The sequence below is a fragment of the Dipteris shenzhenensis genome, chromosome 7 (assembly GCF_047967505.1).
Source record: "Dipteris shenzhenensis isolate YYH24624 ecotype China chromosome 7, Dip_SZ_1.0, whole genome shotgun sequence".
In the NCBI taxonomy this organism is placed as follows: Eukaryota; Viridiplantae; Streptophyta; class Polypodiopsida; order Gleicheniales; family Dipteridaceae; genus Dipteris; species Dipteris shenzhenensis.
Window position 1 is genome coordinate 55,235,750 of NC_141602.1, and position 25,762 is coordinate 55,261,511.

The window sequence follows — 25,762 nt, forward strand, 5'->3', positions numbered from 1 at the left end:
TAAGACTATCCTCACAAAAACAGTGCAATCATCCAAGAGTGAATGGAGTACCAAACTTCATTTTGCTTTTTGGGCATGTAGAAGTGCTTATAAGGTCACTACTACAAACCTTACTCCTTTTTGTATGGCCTTTAGTTTGGAAGTAGTCATTCCCTTAGAATTTATTATTCCCAGACTTTGTATTGCTACCAAGAATCGCTTGGATGAGTTAGAAGAAATCAAGGGGTGACTGCATCACTAAGCCACTTGGATGACTTATGCCTCCGAGTAGCCTAGTCACAACATGTGATACAACATAGGAGGAAGGCATGGCATGATAGGCATATTGTTTTGAAGAAGAGTATGCTTGTATTACTATGCAATGCCAAATTTAGGCCTCTCAAAATAAATTTCAAAATGGGATGGAATGATCCCTTCCGGTTAAGTGAGGTTTTCTCCAATGGGACAGTTCAACTTGAAGACTTGCAAGGGAATGTATTCCCAAGTTGTATAATGGAAGCCGTACCGAGTAGCAGACTCATCAAGATAATGATGAGCACCCAGAACAAAATGAACAAGGATAGGATGACATGGAATAGGAAGAGGAGCGGAGTGACAAGGGTGCTGAGGAGGAACAAGAATAGATAGCAGAGGGGAACAATATTGAGGGAACCTTCAAGAAAAAGGCATAGGAACAAACACTGGAGCGGAGCAGTGGCGGTAAGGGAACCTTCAAGGAGCCAGGGTAAGAACAAAACCCAAAGGGGAACAACAAGAAGCGCACCGCGAGGGAGAGTTGGCATAAGAGTTTGCCAAAGGGGAAGAGGGTAGTGAAACACCCAAGGCGAAAAGTCATCAAGATAATTTCTATTGTCAATTAGATAATGAAATTTTAGGAATAGTGTTCACCTTGTCATTATCTTGGTATATTCATTCCCATCCTAACAAATTTCGAGCTAGCTTGGAGGCTAATGGGACATATGTTTGTCATTGTAAGGATGGCATTCTTCATGCAAAGAGAAGGATTTCATGGAAACTTAAGGGATAGGACAGGTGCTAGGGTTCCACCTAAGGATGAGATTCCTCATGTAAGGGACTACAAATACTATGCATAGAAGTACCTCTCCCTCTAATGCTTTGTGAGTTACCTCATACTCAAAGGTGGCTACAAGTGTTTTGTGACTCTCTGGTCCACTTCTAAGTAGCTAAGCATAACATGTGAATGGCACGTGGAGAGCTTTTTCACAATCTCTCTCAATTTGAAACGTTCATTATCCCAACAAATTGACGTCCTTTATTATTGCCTTTTTTGTGGGGTGAAAAAAGTTTACAAAATAATAATGTTTGCAAAGAAACTGGCTAAAAGTGAAATAATTTCCAGAAGTGAAGTCCAATATCCTATCCCACCGAATGAAAAGAATAGAGTAGCATGGCACAAATGTCCTAAACACCTAAATTGTTTATTAAATACAAACTATGATATCAACAAAGTTATAGCCACACAAACTCTTAAAAGTGTCTCTCTAAGATTTAAGTTTGAAAAAAAACAGAGATTAGTTTGAGATCAATGCTTTTTGGTGAGGGTAAGCTCCAAATTTTATTGCATACTACATGCTAGATCATTGTTGTCATGGTTTGATGTGGTTGTGGGCATCCTCATCTTCATCAATGATGGTCTAAATTTTCAAGTCTATAGTTGGGATGGTCCTTTTGGTAAGCAATCAACAATTTAGACACGGTCTTCATTTTTTGTATGGTGTGGGCATGGTCCTTGATGAGCGAGGTTGATCATACATGGGTGACTCTCTTGAAGCAATGGTAGTGCTTTGCATACTATATATAATGTGGGAAACAAAGGTAAGTCAGTGGAAGAGACTTAAGTGTGCCATCAACAATAGAGGGCCTTAGTTCATAGGAAGAGTTCTTATCTATCGATATGTCTCGTCCATGTACGAGGTCTCGCGATCTAATCTTGAATAGTTGGGTGCAATGGGGAAGTTTGAATCTCCATTGGTGAGACCTAGCCCCTAGATCCAGTTTGGTTAGGGGGTTAGCTCATTGGTGTGGCTACAAAATATGGGTGGCATTGCAATTGGGAAGCCTCATGATTTGTGTCATGAGTGAATGTGTACACTTTAGCTTGTTGAGGATAAAAGAACCATTCTATTTCCTACACAATATGGGTGAGATTGCAATTGGGAAGCCTCATGATCGATGTCGTGAATGTGTACACTTTTGCTTTTCGACAATAAGAGTAAAATTCTATGCGAACTTACAAGTTGCCTACCCTATAGAGATCCTTGGATTGTTGTATGAGACTCCAATAATCTGGAGTTTGCAAAGAGCAAGTTGGTGGTATCTTCTCAAGGATATCTCCTGTAGAGACAAGATATTGGGGACAATTCATCTTCTGAATCATAGGTAGAGAGATTCTTGGTGCAAGCTTTAGTTCTCTTACACCCAAGGTAGCCTTTTCTACTCTTTTAGGAAACACAAACCTTACCTCTTGGAGAGACTAGGCCATTTCTACGAGTGTATATATATATATGAATCCAAGAACATGCCCAAACTCATCCTCTAACAACACAACACATATTTGTTGGGTGTGGGGAGCAATAGAATGGAGATGGAATGCAAGGGAGGAAACAAAAAGCTAAGAAAAAAGGAGTACTTGCAAATGGACAATGAAGCAATGTACAAGAATAGCCTATGTAGACCTCCAGGTCAACCAAAGTGTTGACCAGAGAAGTCAACAAAGGTGTTGAATCTGTCCTAGCATACAAGGGGGGTGCAAGAAGCAATGGAAAGGGAGTGGAATGTGAGGGATTAGCCAATAGTTGAAGGAAGCTGAGAGTACTTGCAAATGGATAATGACGCAATGTACAACAATGGCCTATGTAGGCCTCCAAGTCAACCAAAGTGCCAACAAACCCCCTTCCATGGGATGACCATGGGATGGCTAAAGTAGATACAAGTAGAGAAAGTATATACACTTTAGGCCATCATTGCACATGTTCATCCGATAAGGGATATAGCAACCTATGATTATGTAGAGAATCAAGGACTAAAAACGAGACTGGCAATATGCAGCATGCTCAATCGGAGGAGAATGACAAGATACAGCAAGTGCCCAATCATCATGAGCAATGTGGTCTGCCTCCAAAGAATGATCGGGAGCAACAGAGACATGTGGAATTGTATGATTCTTATGTTGTTTTCTCTTTTCCAAAGCAATGCGCTTATGATATTCATTTATTTCATGTCTAGGTTTCCTGCAGTGATTATAGCGCTTCTTCTTCTTCCCGTCGGAATGAGAAGAAGAGGATGAGGTACTAGATGAAGGTTTGGGCTTACTGTAATTGTTCCCCCCTCTCCCTTTGTCCCTATGGTCAGTAGCAAAGGCTGGATCTGCATGAGTAAAGCAACCCGGTTTTGATGACTCTTCTCCTAGTGGTTGGGGTTACCCATGGGCACTAGCCTCAATGTCATAGCAAATCCATGGTGTGAGTCGAGAAGCCCATCAAGGGTGTTGTAGACACTATTTGTGAATCTGGCACAATCTCATCAACATTGATGAGCTATTCTTGAAATTCCTTAATCTTTGCGAGGTAGGCATCCATGTTGTCCCCTTTGTTCATCTTAACAGTATCTAGTTGCCTATGTAAATAGGCAGCCTAAGCCTCATCACGAATCTTATAAATTGGCCAAAGAATCCCATGCATCCTTGGCTATCTTGCAAGACCGAATGTGAGGTATAACCTCCCTCTTGCTGTTCATAGCAATCATTGCATGTGCATGTGCATGTGCATCTCATTCTTGATCCCAACGAATCTATTCAGGTGTTGGAGGGTATGCGGCGGCAGGCACTAAGGGAGTAGTGGTAGATTAACCAGAAGTGGCAGCGGGGCAGCAAGTGCATGTGATGAAGAGACAAGTCTAGTCTTTGATCCATTGACAATACCCCAAAAATTATAAGATACCAACACGTGGCGCACCAAGTACGACCACATGGGATAGTTGGTACCATCATCAAGGCTATCTTCATAGGCAAGCATGCCAAAGGATGGATGTTGCAATAGAAGGTTCCCAAAAAGAAAAGGAAAATGTGCAGAAAGGCAAAGCCTCAAGGCTATCACTGCAATGAGCAGGCTGTCCAAAATAGTGTCGACCCAAAAATGACAGCAAAATCTTGGCAAGTGTCAAAGCCAAATATACATGTTTAAACACTGAACAAAAGATGCACACAAGATCCCAAGTATGGTCAACAAATACGGACTGCGTCAGGAAGGGTAAACGTCTATCCACTAAAAGTGATCTTGTAAGTAACTAATGGCGCAATAATGACTACAATGGCTGCAAATGTCAAAGCACCAGAAGCATAAAGCTACCCTGCAAATTTTCAAAGCCTCAAGGCTACAATGCAATGAGCTAGTTGCTCAAGAGTGGACTGCAAGTCTCCAAATGTCAACTCAAAAAATACCACCAATGTTCTATAAATGTAAATGCCATAAGGGTTGCTCAATACTAAGAAAGAAATGCGAAGGGATGTCCCCAAGAAATGTCCTACAAAGAGAGACTACAAAAGTGCAAATGTATGTCCAACAAAAATACCCCTTGCAAAAGGTTGTCGTGTAAAAGTCTCGAACAAATCTGCCCCAATGTATGCACAAGTTAGCTCCAATGGACCTGAACATGATGTACCCAATGGACGAAAGCCAATGCAAGATTACCGGAGCAAAAGTCCCAAATTCTTGCAAGTTGAGTGTGTCAAATGGAGAGGACAATGTCTGGCTAGGCAATTTGAGAGCGGAGAAAGACAATAAGCCCAAATTCTTAAGAGGGAAAATATGCCAAATCTATAAAATCCCATGCAATCCTACTAATGTGACTTCCAAAAGCGATTGCTCAAACAATGAGCAAATGCACAAGGTATCCTACAAAATCTATCCCGCAAAGAAGATCCTACCAAAGGTGGCCTGCCCAAATCAAAGGGAAAATACATGCAAATCTATCCAATGAGTACAATTCGCTTGCAAATGGTGGCGAAAAGTCCCTCTAATGCAACTTCCGGGGTATGAGTTCCAAGTGGAGTGCATAGGGGTAAAAAGCCCCAAAATCTGTAAGGCAGAATACCCAAATCAAAGGGCAAATGCAAGAAAATCCCAAACCCGCTATACAGAGCAAAGTTAATACAAATTTCAACACATTTGGCAAAAGTCTCAAATTTACTATGAGCAAGCTTGCCAAAAGGGAGAAAAATGTGAAAACGCCCCAAATTTCACTGTAGAAGCATAAATGTGACCCAATGTCCTGCAATTTTTGGCCAATGTCACTAAATACCCCGAAATTTCAAATCAATGAGGCTTGCAAGATATCACTACAAACAAAGAAAATGCGACACAATGTGCCCCAAATCTGAAGCATCCTGTAAAATTTGTGCAATATGTCCACAATCTGTTCAAAAGCCCCAATTTCTAGAGCGAAATCACCTCAATGTCAATGCAAAAGCTTAAAAACCTCAAAGTACACCCTGAAATCTGCAAAAGCACGTATGCAATAGCAAATGCTCGCTGAAGAAAACAAGCTGTTTGAATCTGTACAGAGATCCACATTCACCAAATTTAACTGTACGGACACATTCCAAAGGCTATACAAACAATGCGTAGTCAAAATCGTCGATTCCATACAATTGTGCAAACCGTACAGACATGTACAAACCAGGGCGAAATGGTGGCCTTTCTGAAGAAACGGGTCAAAAAGTACCAAACCTCAAAATATTACAAAACAATTCTAACAATTTCTCAGTGCCAGAAAATATTTCTTGCAGTCAAGGTTGCTGCAAAGTTGTTCCAGCATCAAAGAAAGTCAACTGGCTGAAGGTTTGGAGCAAGTTCAAAAACACACTGTAATCAGTAAAAACAAGCTGCTGAAATACAAAAATGAGCTGTACTATTGACTGAAAGTTGAGCAAGACTGAAGGTGAGGGGAAGTAGGAGCAAGAGAACCTGCTCTGATACCATTGTTGGGTGCGGGAAGCAATGAAAAGGGAGTGAAATGCAAGGGAGCAAATAACAACTGAAGGAAACTGAGAGTACTTGCAAATGGATAATCAAGCAATGCACAAGAATGGCCTATGTAGGCCTCCAAGTCAACGAAAGTGTTTGACCAGAGATGTCAACCAAGGTGTTGATTGTGTCCTAACTAGCCTACAAAGGCATACCAAGGCCTAAGTACCAATGATATTAGAGTTTCAATCTCATGCTGGTCACTCATGAGGTTGAAAACCATGAACTTAAAAAAAGAAAAAAGAAAAAACCATAAACTCCATGTATAGCAAGGATTAGATACTATGACATCCCCACCGACATCATCAATGCCCAACAATGGGTGAAAACCTTACCCATAGTCACAACAAAACAAGTTCTAGGAAAGTTGAACATCTCAAACTTGCAATGCCTCTTGTTTAAGAAAATGCCTCCATGCTATTATGGATTGTGCCCTTTATGCGTTTTTCATTTATTTGCGTCTTTGTGAGATTTGCGCTCAATTTTGCTTGGTTGATGGTCGTTGATTGATGGTCTTCACATTGTAGTCATTGTTGTTTTATTGTATTGGTTGATGACCTTAAAATCATTATTTCTGCAATTGACTTTTACTAGATGGAACTTGGTAATCACCAATAACTACATTCTAAGTTTTTCTACATTTTTAAGCTTGCTTATTATTGAACATGACCATTAAATTTTGAATTTTCATTCTTCAACACCTTTACTATTCTTTGTAGTTCACCACACTTGACATTTGTAGACAATAGGCACTAGAATATATGTTTGGTACTTCTATGCATTGTATGTCATTGTCTATTGGTCTATCATTGAAATCTCACGTTAATTAACATAATTTCAACATCTCATATATGAACATTATGCACTAAGAAATACAAACTCAGGTTTGTAACCCTTCTCAACTTTTTTGGAACATTTCATCTAGTTGCTACTTTGAAACACTTCTAAAGAGACTGTGGATGATTGTGTCATACCTCGGCCCTATAGTTTTTCATATTTAGTAGCCACCACAAAGGTGGTCATAGCAAGGATTTTAGGCTACTAAGACTTCCTTTACTATAGAAGCACCTCCTTGCACAAGCTGCCTTGGGTATGTGGAGAAACATCCTAACTGTTCAACCTATCTCTAAACACTCAAATATAAAGCAAGCAATAACGACCAAGTAAAGCCTGCTAGATGTAGGTTCACATCGCAAGCTTCACAGACATAAAGGTGGAAACCTAGAGAACCTTTAGATGCAAGGGTCCTTGAAAATGATACAAACTTCTTTAATGCTTCAGTTAAAATTTGATGAATAAATATTTCAGACAATTCAATCCAAGGTTCTACAAAAAGGAAAATCACATGCTTATTAATCGTCCACAAAAGAATTTAAGAAATTTCCCAACTCATCAAGAGTCACTAATTTGGTTGTGTGACGGTACGTTTTTCCTTGATGGTAGCTAAGAAGAGACTCCTTGAAGCATAAAAATCTTTAAGCCTGCAGAGAAAATCTTCATGCGCACGACCCTGGTATCATCACCAACATAACCTTTAGTATCATTGAAATGAAATTAATATTGTGTGTGTGTGTGTGTGAATCTGTGTCACGGAGGAAGGGTGGCAAGGAAAGAGCTGAAAAGAATTGAACCATCAGGTATGCAATAAAAATGCCATAGAAAACAAGTTCCCTTTTTGTGCATTGCCCACGAATTAGTATCAGGCCAGATAATACCTGTTACCAGTTACAGCATTGTGCAATACTTGTGAAAGCACCCATAAGTCTGATCTATAGACTATGCCCGACAATATACCTACAGCAGCATGCTTGTTGGAGCATGCCCCACACATTTACAAGAAGATCCCAACATTGCTCATATCATTTTCGCAAAAACACATATGTGCAAGTGTGGCATACGTAAGCATAGGTCACAGTGTTTGTTACATTGGTATCAGAGATAAGTTTGTTACATAGCTGGATTTGGTTGGAACATATAGAAGGCCACATCAAGCTTCTCGATCTACATCAAGCTACTTGATTTATGACATGGCCTCTCCACTATAGCCATCGTCTCTCTCTCTCCCTCTTCCCTCTTTCTTCCCTTTCCCTTTCACCAATATTGGCAAAGATGGTCTTGGACAGTAAGATGCATCCACAAACAGTTAGGGATTGCTGATTTTTCACTTCAGCCCTGTTATTCCACTAAAGAAAGGAGATTTGCAGGAGTTTCCAGCCAGATCTTGGTGTTGGGCAATAGATCTAGCCTTCCACCTCTGTGTTCGTCCAGATCTGCACCAGATCTGCAGACTTGAAGCAGTCAACAGTTTTCTTAATCGAACTGTGGCCACTTTACTGTTTTTTTGGACAGCAAGCAAGTTTGCAATAGGTTTTTCTTCCGTTTATGGTTGTAATCCAGCAAAGCCACAGATAGTGTGGATCAGCTTCTGCAAGAAGATTAAGTCTGGGGAGGTGCAGTGACTTCTTTAGGAGGAGTGCACGGCCTCTCAAGACGCAATTTCAGCACATGTGCCTCTGTTGGAATATAAGAGGTCACCTCCCCGTCTGTAAGCCCCCATAGCGGGGGGGTGGACCTGGCTCTTGAGAGACTGACACATGGGCAGGGTATTGTCTGCCATGTGGGCAGGAATCAAAGAGAGAAGAGACAGGTACCTAGAGAGACCAGCATGGCTGCAACGGATGGAACCTGTGGAAAGAGCAGATGGTGGGGACAGCAAGTCCTGGATCAATTCAATTAAAAAATGGCAATGTTGCCTTATTACAATTGTAAGTGACATGAAATCATGGACCCAATGATGGATCCACATTAAGAGGGCTCCTATTGGATGTATACAATGAGACAAGAGCCTCCTTTATATAGGGCATTCCAGCCGTAAAAATGGCCGACTAGATTCAGCCGACCATATCAGGCTGACCTGGTCAGTTGCATCTCCAGCAATATGCCTGGAGATGGGCTGACCAAGGGGACTGGACCCTGCAATGAAAGAAGGGCAGTTGCCCTGGTTTTATAGTCCCAGTGGGAGATGGAGCTGGTCGGCCACATAGGCCAACCCAAAGCCCCATACTTAGGGGTGAGTGGAGGCACACACTGCAAGGGGGGCTGGGCCCCCACTTAAATGCAGAGGGTGCACAGCCCAAGAAGAGCTGCCCACAGCCCAAGATAAAGGGCTGGTGGGGACACATTTTAAGGTAGACTGGTCAGCCAGAATAAGGCTGCCAGTCGGCAATTTCAAGGGGCCCCTGGGGCCTATAAAAGGGAGGCCTAGTGCCTCATTCAAATTATCCAGCAAGCCAGCAAACTTGGGAGCAAAAGGAGCAGCAGTTCACACATCCCCAAGCCTCCATCCACGAGGCATGGGACTTGCTGTCTCCTAGGACAGCAAGAAGCTGAGATCTCTAGATGGAGAGTCTACATACGCTCGAGGTGGAGCACGCTTAGGGTTCTAGAGGAGACTAGCAGATATAGAAGGACCTTTGGTAAGATAAGAGGACCACACCTTGTTGGGACTCTAGATCTATATCTTTTGTGTGTGCATAGTTTTGGACAGAAATATATAGTTTTGGTGGATTCTATATCTGGCTATGTCTACTGTATATTTCCTAATCTGCACATATGTGAAGCGCACAAGTTTAAGAATTGTGATTCCACACCCCACACACACTGTGTGAGCTCCTGGGCTATTCTATCAGTCTTCTGCTGTGTGTACCCTCTATTGGTTGATTTCTAACAGCCTCCACCTCAGGCTCCTATGCCTCCCTAGAACCCATCCAACAATTGACGGTGATAATGACACAAATGCATCAATATCAGGCCAAGCAAGCTCAGAATCCCAAGCCTTCTTTGAGAACATGCTCAAATTGCAGCAACGGGAAGAGCGGGCCCATGAAGGCGAGGACCAAGCACACCTTGTGATGCAACAAGAGGGTTCTGCTGCTATTTTCCACCCAGCCACGGGTCCTGGAAAGCTCCCCGTCTCCATTTTTTCTCTCATGAACTCTCCACGAGTTTCTTCTATGTTCTACTTGGTTGGAGCTTTCTCCAGAACCCTCCCCCATGCCCAGTGCTTGCCACTTGGCTTGCTCATTTGGTGCCATGTTTCCTATAGAACCCTTACATTAAAGCCCTCTCAACATGGCTTCCCCTAGCACCTCCTTATTAAATTTAAAGCTTAGGATTAATCCTAGACCTCAACCATCTAAGCCTGACATTAATGCAAGCATTGCGAACCCTCTGGCTTCTCATCTCGCCATAGCTGAGCAATAGGCTTTTGCGATTATGGTTGACATAACATTCCCCTTACGTCCTCGAAAACAAAATTGGAAAACCTCCTTTGGAGATTGTTTACCCTGTCTCAAGTTGAACTCTCTTTAGATCTATCCTTCCACTTAACCAAACATTCTTGCCATATTGTATGTCGCGTTCTTTTCTTGTTTGTCTAAAATTTTTTCTGGTTCATGTGGTAAAGTAGCAAGTTCAATGAGTTCAACTAGGACTTCATTTTCAATGAGATTATCATCATCTCATAATTTCCTTTTAGCCTACTTACATGGAAAATTGATGTACTATACATCCCTTTGGTAAGGCTAATTTATAAGCAAGTTCTCCAATTCTCTTAAGTATTGTGAATGGTCCACAATACCTAGGAGACAACTTTGGACATTTACTTGTCTTTAGGGATTCTAAAACATCATGAATGGACTAAAACTTGTAGCTGAATGTTTGGCACTGTTATATACAAATACTAATATGGGCAAATATTGTTTCCAATTGGTTTTCCGTTTACTTACATATGCTCGAAGCATATCCTCAATGACCTGATTAACCCTTTCAGTTTGACCATCACTCTATGATGATCCGCAGTGCTCATATTCAAAGAAGTTTCCAACCTCATAAACAAAGTCCTCCAACTTTGCTATTAAATTTGCTTTCCTGGTCACTAATAAGACCAGCTAGTAGCAATTTATAAATATGCTCCACAAATAGCCTAGCTAATTATGGACTTTTAACCTCTTCATTGGTTGGAATAAAATGAGCCATCTCGGTCAATCGATCCACAATTACCCACACCGAGTCGTGCCCCCTCTGTGTCTTAGGTAATCCAACAATAAAATCCATGGAGATGCTTTCCCATTTGCCAGATGGAATCTCCAATGGGTGTATGAGACCTCCTACATTAAGGCATTTTATTGAGAGACCACGCTCAACATCATGTGATTACATATGCATAGCACCAACACATAGAGTGCTATATCATAAGGATCAAACAAAAAAATCTCTCTCATGGACGGAATGAATTGAACGGCATTTTCACACATGGAATAGATGAAGTTTTCTCACAAAGAATGAAAATGCATGGACGGAGATATTCTTCCAATGGACGGAATTTTCTATCAAGTGAACGGAAATCCTCTTTCATCAACGGAATGAAAGAACTCTCAATTGCTCTTGATCTCTCACACTCTCACGCTCTCACACAAGGATCACCATGCCTCAACGGAAGACAAGGAAGCTCTGATACCATGACAAAATATGAAGAGGGGAGAGGAGAAGAGTGGAGATGAGGAGAGACCGCACAGCTAGAGAGCACACCACAAATGACTAATTGTACAGTAGGTTTAGTTGAAAATGTAGAATATATACAAACCCATTTAGGGTTAGGGTTAGGGTTAGGGCATCTAACCCTTTCCTTGATATTTCCTTCCATTTCCGTTCATTGAGAGGTGCTTATTCTTGAGAGATTTATGTTTGTTATGAGAGATTATAGGGAGAAAGAGTTTCTCTGTTGTGAGAGATTTGAGAGAGAGAAACTAGTCTATGCCTCCTCTTCCCAAGCATCAAAGTAAAGGTTGCGTTACGGTCCTACATCCCTCCTAGCCACCTAGCTGCAGTCGATTGGCCAGCATCTCCTCCGAGCTCTGCCTTTGCAACGCAGCCTTGACTAAACAGTAGCGGCGGCTGCTCTCAGTGCGTCTATGAATCTGGTGTCTCCATCAAGCCTATCTACTCAAACGGCTAGCAGACCAAGCTCCAACTGCGCCCCCAAGGAACTTATCCAACGCTCCTAGCAACGTGCTCCAGCTTCAAAGCCATACGGGCTGCCACCGTCCAACGCATCCACGGGACCAACAAAGCAACAAGCCAACGCCCAGGAGCTTCCTCTTTGCAACATTCTACGCTGCCTACTACTCCAACAAACTCAGCAGACGACCTGCAAGCTCCAAACCAGCAGCTCCTTCGATAGCCCCGTTCCTCTAGCCAGCAGACCTCCATAGCGTCTCAACCTACATGCTCCCAGGCTTCACGCCTCCAATGCTCACACAACGGACTGTAGGCAACTCCAACAACGAAGACACATCAACGGCGAGAGCATTCAAGCCCTCCCATGCAACGAGAAACGTGTCTCCACATAGCGCCCTGCTTCGAAACACAGCACCACGCTGCTTCCACGACTCCTCTACGTCTTAAGCAACGCAATTGGGCGACACTGCTTATGCAAAGCAACAACAAGCTCCTCCAATGCAGTAGCTCTAGCAGCGCTCCTCCAATGCAGTAGCTCTAGCAGCACTCCAACGACGGACCCTTGTCGAAATCTAGAAGATTTCGGTGTGGTTATTTCTCTTACGCGTGGCGCGCTGAGAACCCACCCCAAGGGATAGGGTTACCCACAGTGGCTTGGTTCAAGCCTTGCCACATCAACAGTGGCCACGTAGGCACCACGTCATCGCTTATCTGCCACGTGGCAATAGTCGACTACCACGTCATCAAGCCACGTCATCAAGCCACATCATCAGGCCACGTCATCATCCACATCAACTATTCCACATCATCACTTTGACCAAGTCAGCATGCCACATCAGCTTTGACCATGTCATTTGCCACGCCATCTTTAACTGGTCAACCTGCCACGTCATCAATGACACTGATCCCTTGCTAGGCACTGCTGCCCTTTCAAAGGCACACTGTGCACAACTCCATGTGCACCTGCCTGCCACTCACTCAGTGCTCCACAGGCACAGTCCCTTGGTAGGCACGTCCCTACATGTGACCCTGAGTGCCACATCATCATTGAGCACTTTTCACCCTTTTGACCCCTCCACCTAGATCAAGTCATATCTCTTGATCCAGGAAGAATTTGAGAGCGCTCCAAAAAGAAAAATCGCTCGCTTTTTCGTACTCTACGCGCTCGTCACATCACGTGCACATTTCGACGCAAGTATCACTCACTTTTGAGCCTCGCTGACAAATCCACTTCCTACACGCACATCGGCCTCTACATCGACGCATCTAACCCAGCACATAAAAAGAACCAAAGAAAAAAAAGTATTTGATGTTCTTTCATCGATCCACGGTTGGTATAGATCTAGATCGGAGTAGACTAGATCGCCATAGAGGAGACGCTTTAAATTTCTCCAAGTTCCCAATCTAAGCCATGCCCAAAATTCCCGACTAGTTCCTACTCGGAGACAGTCCCTGCGCTCACATATGGTTTCACATCATCACATTACCTGAAACCTGACGTTCATCAATTCAGTGAGCAGACTTCAGAGTGTTCAGAGGCATTGCCGATTGATCAATGGGCAAATAGCATATGATTTGATTTCACACACACATGCCATCACTGTAAAGCCTATTTGGCTATTTCACGGCATTGTGCACTTTATTTCAGCCTTGTAAAGCCTCTTGGCTATTCCCGGCATCATTTGCTACAAGCCTTGTAATTCAGATCGGATTATATATTGCAGTTCTACCTTCCCCGATAGTTCAAATTGCCACAGTCAGTGTTTTACAGTTGATTTAGAAAGTGATTTTCACAATACTTTAAGTACATTTCTTGTACCATGTCTACATCTAGCAACCTCAATTCGGAGGCATCTCCTAAGCTAGACAACTCCAATTACGGCACATGGAAATACCGAATGGAGACCATTCTTATACTTCAGGACAAATGGAAGTATGTCGATGGATCTACACCTAGATCATTAGATGATCCATCCAACGGTAGCTCTACTCCACCTGTTGTCATCACAGCACCAGTAGCAGGATCTCCAACTACACAAACAGTTTCTGCATCTGTAGCACAATCTGCCATTGCCCGAGCACAGGCAGAATGGAATAAGAAAGATAAGTATGCATATCATCTGATCAAATAGAATGTGCAAGATGTCATGCTAGGGCAGCTCAACACCGTCAAGACATCAAAAGAAGCATGGGATATGTTCGCAACTATCTACGAGTCCAAGAACACTTTCAGGATTCTCACACTGAGAAACCAAATCAATCAGAGTTTCCGCAACAGCAGTGAAACCGGTCATGCTTATGTACTCCGGATCAAAGACTACAACAATCAACTCGCAGCAGTAGGAGAGACTATGAATCCCGCATAAATGGTTCAAGTCATCCTGAATGGACTAGGAGAGGGATACGAGAATCTAGTCCAGAGTATTGCCATTCAATAGCAAATTCCAACACTAGAAGAACTTCAGTCAGTGCTACTTGGTGAAGAACTCAGGTCTCAGGCCATTCATGCACGCAAAGGTCATTCTAATAATCAAGCATTCATAGCTTCAGACAAAAGCAGAGACAAAGGCAGAGGCACAGGAAGAGAAAGATCATTCCAGCAAAGTGGTCATCATCAACAAAGTCAGAATCAGCATCAGCATCATCCTCAGCAACATCAAAATCAGCAAAGAGAAAATCATTCCAATCGAGGAAGATTCCAAGGACGAGGAAATGCATCCACCAACGTGTCAAACATCCAGTGCAACTACTGTCATAAGTTTGGACACTATGAGAGAGATTGCCGCAAGAAGCAATACGACCAAGGCGGTCAATCCCAATAGCAATCGAGAAAATTTTCACGGAAGAGAAAATCATCGTGGTGGACATTCTAGTCACATTCATTTTGCAAATGAACATGGGAATATGTTTCTTGCAAACGAGGAAATGTAGAAGACTGATACAGTGTACCTAGACACTGATTGCAATCCAAAAGAGGATTTCAGATATCAAGTCAACCAAGCAGATCAGGACCCTTGGTACATCGACAGCGGTGCATCATCTCATATGACTAATCATCAGGAATGGTTCACAGAGATGAAGCCATTAGAAGGTCAAAAGAATGTCATCTACACAGTAGATAATACACCGAATCCAATTCAAGGGACAGGTATTATCCCTATGAACAATTTCATTGGTACGAAAAGATTAGTGAAAGATGTACTCTATGTTCCGAAGCTCAGCAAGAACCTCTTGTCAGTAGGTCAAATGACGGAACACAACTATCGAGTCATCTTTGACGGAGATGAATGCACTATCAGAGACAAATCCAGAAGATTTCAATCAGTAGGAAAAGGAGTCAAGGAAGGATGCTTGTACAGAATGCTAGCTACAATACCAGATTTGCATGCCATGTCAGCTCAACCGCAACAGATGACACTATTTGCAAAATGGCACAAGAGATATGGAATTTCAAGAGCTTGCTAGATCTCAGGAATCAGAATATGGCAATTGGGATTTCTAAGCTACAGTTTCTTAGAAAAGTTTGCAAAGCATGCTGCTTCGGCAAACAAAAGCGAACCAACTTCGGCAGAAGCACCTCTCGAGCAAGAGGTATGCTTGATTTGATACATACAGATGTATGGGGTTATGCCCAGACCCGCAACATCAATGGTTAACTTTACTACTTGACTTTCATCGACGACTACAACACATATTGTTGGGTCTACTTTCTGAAAGAGTAATCTGAAGTGTTCAATTCACATGTGCAGATACTCCGCAACAGAATACAAGAGCTGAAAGGAAGAATGGTACTTTAGCAGACAGTGCTAGAGCAATGCTTAGTGAGAAGCATCTTCCAAATCAGTATTGAGCAGAAGCAATAGCCACTGCAAACTATTTGCTTAATCGGCTTCCTACCGAACCGATTCAAGGTATGACACCTTATGAAGCATTCACTAGACATAAGCCACACATTGGGCATCTCCACATATTTGGTTGCATAGCATATGCCCACATACATGACGACCATCGCAGGAAATTGGATGCGAAGTCACGCAAACGCATCATGGTTGGCTACAATGAAGAAAGCAAAGCATACAAGTTGTATCATCCCATCAACCGCAAGGTCATTATCTCCATAGATGTCATCTTTGATGTGAGGAATCAGAATGAAAAACCTCAAATACACAAGAGATAGACGCACCGATTTCACAGTCATCTACAGAAATGGTTGATGAAGAAGAGCAAGAATTGCCAGAAGCACCCCAAGCAGAGCCACAACAACTCAAACGGTCTACTAGGGAAGCAGACCTCTAGCCAGATTGACATATGCTCAAAAAGGCAAAGCAATTCAGGTTGAAACTACCAACTATGCTCTTATGACTACCATCATGACTAAAGAAGAGCCAGTGTACTTCGAAGATGCAGTAGACAATCCAAAATGGCAAACTGCTATGAATGAAGAAATGGATGCTTTGTATAAGAATAATACTTGGAAATTATGCGACCGTCCACCAGGAAAGAAGGCCAGAGCAAACAAATTGGGTATACAAAGTGAAGTACGATCCAAATGGCAGTATTCAAAGATACAAAGCCAGACTAGTTACAAAAGGATTTGCACAGCAATATGGTCAAGATTATGATGAGACTTATGCTCCAGTAGCAAAGATGGATTCCATACGGTTCTTAATCTCACTAGCGACACTCAGCAGATGGAATGTGTACCAACTCGATGTCAAGAATGCTTTTCTCAATGGTTACCTAGACGAGGAAGTCTACATGCAGCAACCAGCAGGTTATGTTGAACCACGAAAGGAAAATAAGCTTTGCCTCTTAAGAAAAGTCTCTATGGCTTAAGCAAGCACCTAGAAGTTGGTACAGCAGAATCAACAAGTATTTTGCTGATCTGGGATACATGAAATCCACTGCAGATCATACTCTTTACTACAAAGTTCAAGGGAAAGACATCACTACTGCACTTTTGTACGTAGATGATCTGAATCAAACTCACATTTTCCTTTTAAATAAGGACTCTAGGAAATCATTTTAAAATTGAGTAAAACTCAATTCATTAACAATTGGCGTTCAGCTTAGGAACACATGGAATTTCCCATTCTGATATGTCAATTGAATATCAAGCTCTTGCATTATCTCAACCCATCTAGCTTTTCTTCCTTTAAGCTCTGGCTGATTCCAAATCCACTTAATGCTTTCTTGATCAAAACTAATCTCAAATTTGACACCATACAAATAGTGCCTCCATTTCTTCAAAGCAAAGACTATAGCATACAATTCCTTTCCAAATGCCAAGTAATTCCGTTGGGCATGGTCTCTTTTTGCTTTCAAAAGCCACTGGTCGACCCTTTTGTAAAAGTACCACCCGAACAACAAAGTCACTACCTTTACAACAGCTACCTTTAACTTCTCAAAACTATTCTTTTGAGGTTTATCCCATATGAAGTACTTTCCTTTCCCTTAAGCTAGTCTCTTATCAAAACAGCAATCTTAGCATAATCTTGGATGAATCTCCTATAAAAGCCAAACAAAAATAAGAACCTTTGCAATTCTTGTAGATTTTTAGGATGTGGCCATTTCAATATGGCCCTTACCTTTTCGAGATCCATACGAATAAAGAAGGAATATAATATATTCCAAGTACTTCACTTCTTTTGTAAAGAATTCACATTTGGATTCTTTTGCAAAAAGAGAATTACCCCTAAGCAATTGGAACACTTTCCTCAAATGTTCAAGATGCTTATTCCTTGTTTTTCTATAGATGAGAATAGCATCTAGGAATACTCAACAAAGTTTCCTAAATATAGTCTCTTGACACTATTCATAAGTGTCATAAAATTGTTGGAGCATTAGTTAAACCAAATGGCATTACTTTAAACTGATAATGCACGTACCTAGTACGAAATGATGTCTTAGGGATATCCTCTTCTCTAATTTGCACTTGGTGATATCTTGATCTTAAGTTAATTTTAATAAAATATTTTGCCCCTTGCAATTGATCAAAGAGCTTATTAATGTGAGACATAGGATACTTATTTTTTATTGTGATTTATTTAAGACTCTATAATCTATGCATAAACACATAGTGCCATACCAGTAAAACTGGTGATGACCAGGTGAATTACTAGGTTGAATTTGATCCTTCCTAAGATATTCAACTAGTTGTCTTTCGATCACGTTCTTCCGTTTGACTAAGTCTATAGGGTCGTTTACAAACAGGGGTAGATCCAGGGATTATGTCTATTTTATGATCTACATCTCACTCGGGAGGTAAACCATCAGGCAAGTCACTCAAAAAAACATCTTTGTATTCAACCATTAAATCCTTAAATGAAGATTCATACTTTTTAATCACATCAAGAGAAATTTTATTCTTTTCAAACGTAGTAGAAATACAATCACCAATAAAAGAAAGTTCACAGAGATATACCTCGCTTTATTGTTGTAGAAGCCGTTCCAATTCCATCGAACAAATAAGGGGAGATTTAGCCACATCATGTTCTTCTTGAATCTGGAAGACTACCATTTTTTTCAAACATAATGGAGTTATTTAAATAACTCTATTGTAAGCTATTGCTAAGACTATACAATCACTCTCGACTAAGCACATCGAGATCCATAATTTGAAAATCAACGGCATCCTGATAACCTTGAATATCCATCTCTACACAATGAATCATGGTGTCCCAAACCTTTTTAGCAGTGCCCTTTGCTAAAGAGACCACATATTTATGGGCACTTGGACTCTCTTGTAACTTCAATTTCTTAACTAGCTAATAGTTTAAGAAATTGTGTGTGGCACTATCATCGACCATCACTCTTACTCTTTGCCTCTTAATTTTTTGTGCATCCTCATTAAGTCACGAGGACCAAAAGTGCGCTGCCACATTACCGATGATAGACAGCACATGTGGGTGCTATTCTCATGATAACCCTCTACCTCAGTGTACTTTTCAGTACCATTAAGCGGCAACACCTGCACCGCGTGTACTTGTTTTTGTGGAGGTTTATTTGGGGCTTTAGCTCCCGCGTGTTTGTTTTTCGGGCAGTTTCAAGCAACATGATCTTTGCCCAAACATTTGAAGCAAAGATTTTCCTGCTTGGCACTGCCTGAGAAGCCTCTTGAAGTGCCCCTTTTTTTTCAAATTGGGATATTTGTTGAACATAGGAGCAAAACCTGTCTGTACCGAAGTTCCAACTTCCGATTTCCCCGTCATGTCGTCGTATATTTAGACACATTTAATCGCTTCTTCGAAGGTCTTGGGCCGTTTAGAGGAACTCATTCCAAACCTTTACCCTGCAGCGGCTCATCCAGAACCTGTGTGCAGATCCATCATACTGTCGAAAGATTGACCATCATTTCTTTGAATATACGTCCGCCCTTCATAGAGTGCCTTGCTTCCTTTCAGAAGGTGTGTGCGCTTTTGCATTGTGGACTTCAAAAAATAGCTCATGCGGCTCATGGCGTGCAGATATCTTATTGTGCATCTAGGTCACCGGGCTACTCTAGCATCAAACGACCAGAGACAGGATAACGTGATGTACTGCTGGGCAAAAACTTCTTTGCTGGTAAGCCCAGCTCTGATACCAATGATGCAACAAGAGGGTCTCTTGCTATTTTCCACCCAGCCACGGGTCATGGAAAGCACCCCGTCTCTGTTTTTTCTCTTATGAACTCTCCATGAGTTCCTTCTATGTTCTACTTGGTTGGAGCTTTCTCTAGAACTCTCCTCCATGCCCACTGCTTGCCGCTTGACTTGCTCATTTGGTGCCACGTGTCCTATAAGACCCTTACATTAAAGCCCTCTCAACATGGCTTCCCCTAGCACCTCCTTATTTTTGCTAAAGCTTAGGAACAATCCTAGACCTCAACCATCTAAGCCCGCCATTAATGCAAGCACTGCCGAACCCTCTGGTTTCCCGCCTCGCCATAACCGAGCAATAGGCTTCCGCGATTATGGTTGACGTAACACCTTCCTTTGGAGGTGCAAAAGAACGAGCACAGGAAAGAGCCCATCTAGATGATCGACGCTTAGCAGATTGGGCAGAGAGCCTTGGAGGGAGATTCTAAACAGGCCATAAAAGATGGATCATATGCAGGGTGAACATGTGAGGAGGATCACCATCAACAACAGGAGTGGATTGTCTCTTCTCAATCCATGGCCCCCGGACATGGACTGAGGTGTTGGCAGCAGTAGCAGCACAAAGAAGACTGCAAGGACTACTGCATGCACCAATGACAAGACTGGGGCAGGGCAGCAGCAGCAAGGAAGGTATGTGGCAAATCTAGGACAGAGCAGCAGGTCGAGGCAGCACCTCTAGCAAATCAGCAGTCAGGACAGGTCTCTGATGGCAAATCTAGGACAGGGCAGAGTCCTAGAAGGTAGCAGAATAGGGCAGGCCAGTAGACAGGGCTAATTATAGGCCTCTCACTGGTCGGCTGGTCAGAAACATGGCCAGACTGGGGCAGCCCAGTCTAGATGGGCTGACAGACTACTCAGCCAGTCTGTAGCTGGTTGGCCACGTCAGCTAGGCAAACAGCAAAGGGCCCCATTGGGGGCCTTGCATCATTCATCCTGCAATCTAGTCTGCAGATCACCTTCCAGGGTGAAGAGCAGTGCATTGTAGAGTGTCATTCAAGGTGCCTTGTGCATTGTAGAGTCTCATCAAGGTGCCTTGTGCCTCATCCAATGGCTGCAGACAGGAACAGCAAGGAGGTCAAGGAACAGAACAGTACAGTGTATCAACATTGGCTGTCCATTAGAGCGGCAAGGAGGCCTGTAGGAAGGGTATCTACTCAGCCCAGGGTTTTGTCCATCCATGGGAGCAATCTATTTTATTGCTTCTACTCTACTGTGTATGGTTCAATAACTGTGTCTACACTATCTCCCTTAACTTGTGTGCACAAAGGAAAAGGAGTAAGGTTTGAAGTGCTATGAAATTAGCACTGTGTATTTCCTGGCTCCTTTCTTCTGCTTGGCAAGTACGAAACTCCTTGCAAGGTCGGGATATATATGACAGTGGTTGTACCTTACATATTCAGCTGTTAGATTTGACAGAGATGTCCTCCTATGCTAAATTTGGAGATACAATTGCCATAGAGCAGCCACCTGTTATTGGAGCTATGATACCGAAAGAAGTTATGACAAAGGCTAAGCAAGCCTATAAAAATAGACACCCAACAATTGAGGAGAATGCAGTTATGCCAATTCTGGTAATGCAGCCAGTGCACTGAGCCATACTATGCCTCTCCCTAGTACGCAGCCAAATTATGCCTCAAAGCCATTGAAGATGCCTATGTCAATTTATCGTCTCTACTTCTGTTTTTGAATGGTGAATAGGCACCCTAACGGGGTGAAAGCCCCCCGCCCCATGCGAATGCACCCTTAAAATCGTCAAGAGGAGGAACCCCCCCCCGGCAGTTTTCTCCCTAACAGAAAGTCAGATCAAAACAAGATTTCAAGAGGGTGATCCACCCATCATATACCCCTATAATGGCATCGAGACCTCACAGCCCTTCTGCCTAAATGGTACATCTGATTGATTCTCAGAACCTGGGCAGAGATCAGTAATTTGTTTATTAAGGAAAGTGGGGGAAGAAGGTTGCATCCGGAAGCTGGCGTTGAAGGAAAATCTGCCTTAAAAATAAGAATATTGCTTGCTGGAATCTTTTAGGGGACCCTCGGGTTGCACTGGAAGTCCTGGGAGATGATGAGGAAAGGGAATGGACTTCAGCAGAGAAATAGCACCTTCTTCAGCTGGGATGGAGAATGTGGTAGACAACTGGCCCATTAGGGAGCCTCCAGCAGTAGAAAGAGTGAGTGTTGGGGGCTGCCAAGTTTGCCAATGTATTCTCTCAAATAATTTACAGCCCAGCATTTATTGCAGGACCTTATGCACTTCTTGGGGATACCCAAGGGAAAAGGGACGCTGGAATTTGACAGCATGATGGCTGAGGAGTGTCGAGCTGACAACGGTTCCATGGCTTGCTGGGGGATACAGGGTCACTATCTTTAGATGTGGCAGCAGATGGTTATAGCGTCTGCTTTGGTCACTGGCAACAACAGTGACCCATTTAAACTTGCGCCTTTGGAGGTCCTGGAGATGGTCAGAGATCAGAATCCAAAAATGTAATGTAACCGTACCCACACGTTTCTGGTTGTACGCAAACACCATAACAGAAAAAAGGACTTCATGAGCAGTATCATACCGTGTTCACGTAGCTGAAACCCAGGATTCGCCTTAGAAACAGGACTATAAAATTTCTCTGTCCAATGCATGATCGGCCTCGGAAAGAGCTGTAAGCCTTGCACAGCACCTCGAGAACAGATTAAAGTGACAAAAACTGTGCCTTCGTCGACAATGACTGTGCCTCCACCACTGAAACGCTTGATAACTGGTACTGGGTCCTGCACAACCTCACTCAGTTGAAGCAACGTTTGTGGTTTCCTGCAAGTCCGTGAATTTCCACATGACGAAAACACTAGCAAGAATACCTTTCACGGCAACGGCGTCCGATCGTCTACAATTTTCCAACGCACGTGACATTTGAGAGACATAACAAAAAGAAAGATTTGTGGCATTCCAGAACAGCATTTACGGCTGATGAGGGATGATCTCACCCTGAGATGCCCATAACAATAGCAGGAGGCTCCGTGCCATCATTGAGGATGCACCAATTGTCAGTTGTGGCACGCAACAATCGCTCTTCGAGCGTCAACTGCTGGAAGATAGGAAAGGACTTCATCCTGACGAGGTTGAGGAGAGGCATTGGGTGCAGCGAAGCCATAGACGGAAGAAAGGGTTCAACAGTCTTTCAGTTATGAAAGCCAACAAGGGCACGTGCCCTCTACCTGCCTTGAACTGAGCGAATACATTACAGATTTGCTGATGTCAACAGCCCAAAAATGCTTCCCTCGCAGGCTGTTCCCACGTACTCGCACCGAGATGCTTGACAATGACACGGAGCTCGGACGTAAACGAGCACCAGTGCCAAAAATGTCACCTCACTCCACACGTGGGAACTTATTCATGCTACGGGATTGTAAGGATGTTGGTAGAGCCTAGAAAACAGCGAACGCAACTCAGAAGAAAGGCAAAGCTGGAGCCAGCTCCAGCGCTTAAATTTGCTGCACACCTCTAGGCTTCACAAAAAATTCCATGAAGTCTTTGAAAAAAATTTAAGCTTCAAAATGAAGATGACAGTGTGTACAAATCCCTTTTTAAGCTGAAGATACACTTGCACGGACTGCGAGCCTGATGCCAAGCCCCGAGATTCTAGAGTAGGGGGGCTCAGATTATTTGGGATACATATAAGTAGTATAGTAGATAAATTCCAACTAGTAACTATATGTTTTTATATTATACGTTGAAGTCTTGGAGGGCTTGAGATTCACAAATGCTGCGCTACTGAAATTATTGGGGGTCATATGAAGCCCAAAAGTCTAATGAAGCTCAATCTACGCAACAAATTTAAGCATTGGCTGGAGCATGTGACTAGTCCTGGCTGGACTATCTTTACCCTTGGCTCAAGTACATCGCTACTATGCACTAGTGGTCGCAGTCAATACAACCGACTTGATCATTTTTCCTTTATATCAATCTATTATGTACTTTCTTTTGTTATGTAGCATGTGATGAGAAACTCATCCGGTTGCATTACTTGAAAAAGCTTGCATCTTGTTGCATTGAAAAAGTGATTGGATCGAATGTTCTATAGTTTTATATTGTTATGGAGCGGATGATTGCTAGCTTTATTTTGTATCATTGTTGGTTTAGAATATAATCTAAATTTTATAATCTTAGCATATTTGAAAAGAAGGTAGAAAAAGAAGTGGGAAGTGAGACACGACACAAGGTCCATGGAACGTGATCCTCCCTGTAAATATCGAAGGTAGTGTTTTAATTATTTGTGATAGACAAAGATTAGTGAAAACTGAAACCCAGTAAATACATGTATAAGGGATTGCTTGCATGAGCTTATGAGTTCTCTCTTCGATAACATGGAAGCAATTATATGATCAGGTAAACGCTTGTGTTATCGTCCACCGATTACGCATTCACCATGGTTGTTCTTTGGATTCCATAGCTCTCGCTCATCTTCAAGAACATGCATTAAAAAAAGAGAGGGTTAGTTAAGTATAATCATAAGTTTAAGTTTGAATGCGTTGTAAAAACATAACTCAACCTATTCAATTGATGAATAGGAAGCTTTAAAAAACCCAAAATTTTAAAAATAGCATTTGCAATAATAAGAGCATTTGATGAATAGGAAGCTTAGAAAAACCCAAAATTTTAAGAATAATATTTAAAATTTTTAAGAAGGAAGAAATATAAAAATTTGTAAAATAAGAAAGTTGCTAAATATAAAAAAGAAAATCCATACGAGGAATATTCCTCTCCAATTATTTATAATATGAGAGAGCATACCCTCACTCGTTAGGTTTTGTTTCAACTCTCTCTGCTCAGCTTTGTTAAGGATGGTGTAAATTGCACCATATCCTAACCCTAAGGGGTTTTCATGTATATATTCATGTTCATGTTCAATACAACATAGTGTACAGGTAGCCCTATCATGTGCACTCCTCTCTCTCTCTCTCTCTCTCTCTCTCTCTCTCTCTCTCTCCCCCCCCCACTTCATCATAGAGGACCAAGTGCTCCCAAGCCCTTGCATCTCATCAAGGCAATAAGCCCTCCTTGTGTGCGGCATCCTCCTTCTCCGAGAGTGAGATTCATGAGGTTCATTCTGTTGATAGAGTTTTCGTTAGAGACAGCGCAAGCGCTTGCTCCATCAAGGCAACAAGCCCTCCCTCGTGAGGCAACTTCATCTCTACTATAGCTCTTCGTTTAGAGCTCTTTCTTCTCTCCGATTTGCATCTGAAAGCTCGTCATTTTGCAAGCCATGGAGAGAGAGGCATGTCCTTTCTCGAGTTGTGGAAGGTTCATTCAAGAATTTTGTAAGGGTTCCTTTTCACGGTGAGAAAATTGTGAGGACCTTAGTGTTCTAAAAGGTTTCCCAAAGAGAGTTCTCTCTACTTCAGCCTCTTGCAGTACTTGCAGCTATGTGAGAAGAGAGAAAGGAGAGCTTAGCACAAAGCTTCGAGCAACAAAGAGGACACAAGGCTCACAGCAGCAGTCAACGCCCCTCCTCCAACAACGTGAACCACTACACCAGCGCCAATCCGACGGCTCCAAGCACCGCTCCATCACGACAAGTCCCATTCAAGTGACCTACACGCCATCAATAACAAGTGAGGCGACTTCAACGACTTGAAGGCGACCGCCATGAAACGCTACTATCAGCTTCTTCAACACTTCAAGACAGGAGCCACGCCTCGCCTCCAACAACCATCGACTCCCTAAAGCAAGCGCATCCCAACGCCAGCGAGACTAAGCACTTCATCAAAACGAACAACAACCTGCAGCAGTCGACTTGCATGACGCCTCAATGCTCCTCCACAACGTCGCCGACCAGCGACAAACAGGGTACAGCTTCTCTAGTAATGGTCCTGTAACTCCAGTCTCTCAACGCCATCATCTACTATGGTGAGCAGCGCCTTCACGACCTAGTCCGCTCCTAAGGCGCAGGCAGCTCCAAAGCAGCAAGCTTTGACCACACGACTCCTAACAACAACCAATAGCTCCAAGGCGGCAGTCGACGACAAGCTCAAACGCCATCAACGTAGACAACTGGCTCCAAAGTAGCG

At 42.7% G+C, this 25,762-nt stretch overlaps 1 protein-coding gene across 1 annotated transcript; it reads right to left on the minus strand.

Moving 5' to 3' along the window:
- Positions 1–12,325: 12,325 nt before the first annotated feature.
- LOC147900528 (uncharacterized) lies at positions 12,326–22,970 on the minus strand. The gene is made up of 3 exons (XM_087376671.1): positions 22,679–22,970; positions 22,267–22,505; positions 12,326–12,504 (listed from the first exon to the last, which is right to left on the minus strand). The coding sequence occupies exons 1-3, from the start codon at positions 22,843–22,845 to the stop codon at positions 12,326–12,328; spliced, it is 585 nt and encodes a 194-aa protein (XP_087232797.1). The 5' UTR covers positions 22,846–22,970.
- Between the last annotated feature and the right edge of the window lie 2,792 nt (positions 22,971–25,762).